This window comes from Rhododendron vialii, chromosome 5a (assembly GCF_030253575.1).
Source record: "Rhododendron vialii isolate Sample 1 chromosome 5a, ASM3025357v1".
Classification (NCBI taxonomy): Eukaryota; Viridiplantae; Streptophyta; class Magnoliopsida; order Ericales; family Ericaceae; genus Rhododendron; species Rhododendron vialii.
Genome location: NC_080561.1, coordinates 26,473,778 through 26,479,855, shown reverse-complemented (window position 1 = coordinate 26,479,855; position 6,078 = coordinate 26,473,778). Strand labels below are relative to the sequence as shown.

Here is a 6,078-nt window from a genome sequence, read left to right as displayed (position 1 = left end):
TTTTACATGTCACTCAATTTCTTTTTAAAATTATTGAATAGCTCGAATCATCTGTGTGATATCCGAAATGGGACCCATGTTGTTTATATTTCGATTAAAAAAATATTTTAGTCTTGTCATATGATTAATTAGTATCTATAAATGGGTCCTTCTATTGACAGTCTACTGAACTATCGATAAGCTCAGAAAAAGATAGAAAGTCACACATACTCTATGCATTTTTTTATACTTTTCAATACACTTTCACACATTTTATTACACTTTTTACATACTTCAATAAATTTTTTAAATCTTAATGACAGCTCAGTGAGCTGCTGCTGCTTCTTCTTCTTCTTCTTTTTAAAATCATTTTCCTCTATAAGTCAGGAAATAAAAATAAGGGACACGTGACCCCTTCGATTATAGTAAATCTGATGGATGGTGGTAGGCCAATGCCCCCAATTACACAAAGAAGATCATATAGGAGAAGTGTTGAATGGCAAAGAAGATCTTATAGGAGAAGTGTTGAATGGCATCTCTATAGTCTTTACAAATTTCCTGGGGTACTGGGGAGATCAAAAGTTTACATTCCGTTGCATCTTCCCAACATATCGAAAAGATCATCTCTTTTCCCCAAGAGTTCACTCCCAATTAATACAACCTCACGCACCTAGCTAGATAGCCTCTCTCCTTTATATGCAGAAGACCACATGCACCACTTGTTCTACATAACATAACCCTTCTCGATCGTAATTCTCATACATAAAGATGATACCACTGAGGTTCCTGTCAAAAATGGGTACATACAGGATCCAACTTGAGGGCGTAACCGTTGATGTACGCGTAGTGAATCGTGCAGAAGTGATCGCCATAGGCCTGGCTGAGTTAAAACCTCTGATTGGATTGACGACTGCTGTAGGCCTCATGGTTAAGTTTGAGGCCAGTATCAAAAACCCTCTAATGCTTCAACTTTGTGTCGGAACTCGTTGCCTGTTGATCCAGCTGGGTAGCTTGGATTCAATTCCTCAGTGCCTGAAGGACTTTCTAGGAGACCCGGAAATTTGTTTCGTGGGTGTTGGTATGAGCGAAGGACTTTCTGGGCTCAAAACTTATTGTCGGATTGAATGCAAGAGCGGAATAGAACTTTGTGAGTTGGTTGCCATGCTTTTGAAGATGCCTCGTTATCTTTCTGGGGGCCCTGGGCTAGGAACGTTGTCGGATGCGGCTGGACTAGGAGCCGTGCATTGCCCAAAAACTGTGAAATTTGATTGTCGGGCTAAGGTTTTTAATGATGAAGAACTCATGTTTGCGATTCATTCAGTTTATTGTAGCCACAAGATCGGAAGCAAGATGTTGGCCATGCTTCTTTGATGTTTGAAGATTTCTTTTGAACTGTCCAGTTGGAAGCAAGGTTTTGGCCATGGTCTTTAATTGATTATTAACTTGAATTTCGGTTGTTTGTCTTGTTTTTTGTTTAGCTGCTCAAGTTTAGAAGTCTCTTTGTTGGTATGTAGTCATATGTTTTTCAGTTGTTCAAATCGCCTTTTTTGGCTTTTAATTTTTTTTTTTTTTTTTGAGTTTCAGTCATAATTTTTTGATTCCTATCGGACAAATTGATAATCTACGAAAATATGACACAAAACTAATGAACGCGAAAAAAATTTAAATAAAGACAAGAAATAACAAATTGGCCTTCTAAAGGGAAACTAAGCCTAAATAACATGGCATAATTAAGTTGTTCCACTATCGCATTTTCAATCGACAACTTCCAATCCATTCAATCGCTCCTGTGACATGGTTGACCGAATGTAAGTTTTGATCAACTTTAGGGTCGAAAAACTTCTTCCCGCTGGTTACAGTACCCAAAATAGTCAGGCGATTCTGCACGCAATCAAGGGATTCGGAAAACAAATACTATCATTTGCCTTCATGTAATTAAGCACATCAATAAACTTTCTAAGTTGTTTCGGTTAAACTTTTGCCATAACTTTCAATTCGGAACATGAGTCCCATTATCAATAGTGGGAATATTTACCCAAAAAAAAAAAAAATTAGTGGGAAGTTGTGGGTTCCATACTTCCATGTTTGTTTAGAAAATCTTGAAGACTTGCACAATAAAGCACCGTATCATTCATGTTTGAACCTTTTTACTTGAGCCTTGCATCATCTATATATGTGCCTAAAAAAATTTGGGTAAAAAGTTTGGCGGCTAAGAGCATATTCAACCTTGACCTATTTTAAGACTCAAATTTTAAATTTGGACAAAAACCATCTCCAATCTTTGACCCAAACCCTTCCCCATGTTGGATTTTACCCATTTCTTTCCCCTAATTTGAGACAATCCAAGTATCTCCCCATTTTTTTCCCCAACGGCTCTTTTATCTTTTCAATGGCTCCTTCCATGCCATTTTGAGAGCATGCCGTCTGGATTTCCCAAGTTTGGATATGTAACGACTCTGATTTTCAATAAATAAAAATTTTCCGTTATATATTGAAATTTCTTTTTAATTACTTAGTATTACTTTTAAAAATTTCTTTTTAATCCCTCTAATCCGTCATAATTAGATTTAAACCCTTTAAAATTATATTTATTGACTAAAAATCCTACATGGCAAGTAGAATTAATTTTCAACCGATTAGTTGGAGGAACCGAACGACCAATTCACTTACTTACGATTTCCTAATCCTAGATGGACATTTTTGACCATCTTTGAGCCTTCCCAACCCTAATTGAACCATTAGGTCATTAAAGGTAATCATTATACCCTATGACTAGTCATTCAAGGCCATACCTATCATCATTACCTCTTTACCCAATGGTCAAATAATTGCTAGGGAAATTATTAACCCTTGGACAAAGGACATTAGATTGCCAATGAATATGTGATTTGACAAGACAAATCATGGACCATAGAAAGCCATCATTTTGCCTCCAAAAGAAGCAAACTTAGCCTTGCCATGCATGCAACCTTAAGACTAATAGCCTTAAACCTAAATAGCCCACCAAAGTTACTTTTCTAGATTCTCTAAGTACAAATATGTGCTTATATATAGGCTTATACACCTTATAGCCAATTATAAGCATGCCTATATATGCCTATATATCCATATATGCACTTTCTAGGAAAAATATTACCCAATGGACAATGTTCTTATCATTGAAAGCCTTACCACTCATCATCTCCTCTTCCATAGACCTATTAGGGCTACTTAATACTTTAGTATACTTATATGTATGTGTGTGTGTGTGTATGTGTGTGTATATATATATATATATATATATATATATATATATATATATATATATATATATATATATATATATATATGTAGGTTGAACTAGAGAGAGAGAGAGAGAAAGCCGAGAGAGAGAGAGAGAGAGAGAGGGGAGGCCGAGAGAGAGGGAGGGAGAGTGTGTGTGTGTGTGCGTGCTTGTGTTTGGCCACTCAAACAGGCTACCTATTGTACACTCAAGCCTAGTACTACATGACAACCCATTCTAGGCTTCTTTAAACACAAACCTAGCCAATTATCTTCTTCTTTCTTGCAAGCAACCCATCCTAGGACATGACAAGACTAAAAACACTTCATGATAACCTAAGGTATGGCCTAAATTGGAAATGACAAGTGAGGAAGGCATGACATGCTTAATTTGACAAGACTATGGAGCAAAACCATGGGAGAAAAAGGGAGAGAGGGAGGCCAGCCATGGGGGAGAGAGAGGGAGCCAAATTTTGCTATAAATAGGACCCCCCCCATCATTCAACTCACACCTTCATCCTTCAACTTCTCTCTCTAGAAATCCTTGTGTTTTTGCCTTGTTCTTACTTTGTTTTTGAGTTTTTCTTGTGTTCTTCAAGAAACTCAACCAAGGCCGCCACCAAACCGCCACTCGATCACCCTCTCGATCCAAAAGTTTTAGTAGTATTAGTCAAGATTTAGTTTCGAGAGAAACCTTTCTCTTTTGAAGCTACCGGAAGCTTACCGTATGAAGTTACTCCGTCCAATCACCAACTCATTTTCCGTAGCCACCCTACCGCCATGAAGAACGGTAGAATCTTTTTATCACCTATCTCTAAGTATATGTAGAATATTTCTACTCTCTACCTTAAGTATAGTCGAAGTTTGTATATTGTTTGTATAATTTGAAAAACATGAAGAAAGATAGCTAGTATACTTATTTCGCTAAAGGTTATACGAGCATGCTAGATAATCGACCTTTACTTCAATAAATATATGTTGTTTTGAACTTCCCACAAAGGAAGAAAGAATGGCTTTTGAAAGATAAGACTTTATCATTTGATAGAAGTTTTCGTATTTTGATCTTAGGATGGTTATGAGCATGTATACATGAATTGCTTATATCTTGTTGTAAAGCATAAGTGATTTTCACTTCAAAGACGTCCGTACATGTGGCGTTATGCTTTAAGTAGGGATTTGAGCATGATTAGTAATATAGAGTTGGATGATCTTGCTAGTTTAGTTTCAAGATAACAATGAATGATTTATGATTACGTATGTGAAAAGTCCTACCGCAGAGTCGTTGCATGAAAACAAGACACGAAAATCGAGAAAGTAGAAACATGACACCTAAGGTGTGGTTAATAGAAAGAAGTGATTTGAAAGGTTTAGGAAACCGCAATGTGGCCGAATATGGTAGCCCATTGTGTGTATGGTGTGTGTGTGTGTGTGTGTGTGTGTGTACCAATAGAAATCCGGTGCAGCGGAACCATTATGAAGATACTTGGGAGACTGGAACGGCGGAACCGAGGTTGGGTGTGTAGCTTGGTTATCCGCGAAGAGGAGCCAATGCAAGTTTTGTGTGCCAATGGGAACCCGGTGCGGCGGAACCATTGTGAGGATAGTCGGGAGACCGAAACGGCGGAACCAAGGTTGGGTGTGTTAAAAATGAATTTGAAAATGTTGATTTGGTTTATGAATTGTGGAAAAATGATGACACGGTCTATGAGAAGTCGCGTAGGAGAAACTCAGAAATCAAGGACACCAACGTTAGTTAGGATTAGCGAATGAGAATGTATCATTGTTAGCTGTTTTGTCAAATATGCATGTACTATATGGAAATCATTAATTTTATGATCTATTGTTCATAAGTTAAGGGTTAGTGGGTATTGATTATTCTATTGAGCTTTGTAGCTCACAGTGTTACCTTTGGTAACCCTGACATATTATATTGGTGGCGACGTTGGTATAATGTGTCAGACCTTATAGATGAACAGGGTGAACTCTATACCTTGAAAGCTTTTGGAGCCGAGGAGCTGGCTAGAATGGAGGAACAGGTGGAGCAGTAGATAGGAACCCTAGTTTCCCTTCCATGTTTGAATAAAAGTACTTTCGTAAGAGTTATGTTATAATATCGAGCCAGACTCTATTTACGTTTTCAATGAAAATTGTCTATTTAACGTTCCTAAAATTAGGAGCGTTATAGGATACCTGCATATATATATATATATCTCTCTCTCTCTCTCTCTCTCTCACACATCCATCTGTTGCTTCTCGTCTCCATCACCACCTGACACCACCCATCCCCATCGGCATTGCTATGTTCGCCCACCCCACACATGCACCAATGTCGGTCCAACACAACCATTGTTGTTGTCCCAACATCAGTGTCGTCCTTTTGCCGTCCCTGGTTCCTTCTCTCACATATGTTTCTTCTCATCTCCATCACCACAGCCTTCGCCACCCCCAGTTCCCCATCACAATCGATGCCGAACTCCACATCACTGACACCTGTTCGACGCAACCATTGCTGTCGTCCCACCATCCCCGTCTCTTTTTCTACTTCTAGGTTCATTTCAACAGGAACCACCATTACCATCCGACCACCACCAGAGCACCACCATTGAACCATCACCATTGATCGACCACCACGAAGATCATTCTCATTGATTTGGTTGGAGATGGCGACCAATTTGATTGAAGGAGATGACTCCGTCATCATTCGCAGAACACCGAAATCCTCCGTTGTCTCTGGGAAAGAATCGGTAACATCTCAAGTTGAATATGGCACATGCAGACCAGATGAAGGAGATGACTTTTTCCAATGAATCTACCATTTTTATCTGTTTTTATTTTTTG

At 38.4% G+C, this 6,078-nt stretch overlaps 1 protein-coding gene across 1 annotated transcript; it reads left to right on the top strand.

Moving 5' to 3' along the window:
- Positions 1 to 747: 747 nt before the first annotated feature.
- LOC131327749 (uncharacterized) lies at positions 748 to 1,350 on the top strand. Its single transcript, XM_058360884.1, has one exon. It carries the CDS (start codon positions 748 to 750, stop codon positions 1,348 to 1,350), a length of 603 nt encoding a protein of 200 aa, XP_058216867.1.
- Positions 1,351 to 6,078: the final 4,728 nt, after the last annotated feature.

What these genes read in the sequence shown, in the direction of transcription:
- LOC131327749 (XM_058360884.1), top strand. Translation starts at nt 748, where the DNA reads ATGATACCACTGAGGTTCCTGTCAAAAATGGGTACATACAGGATCCAA.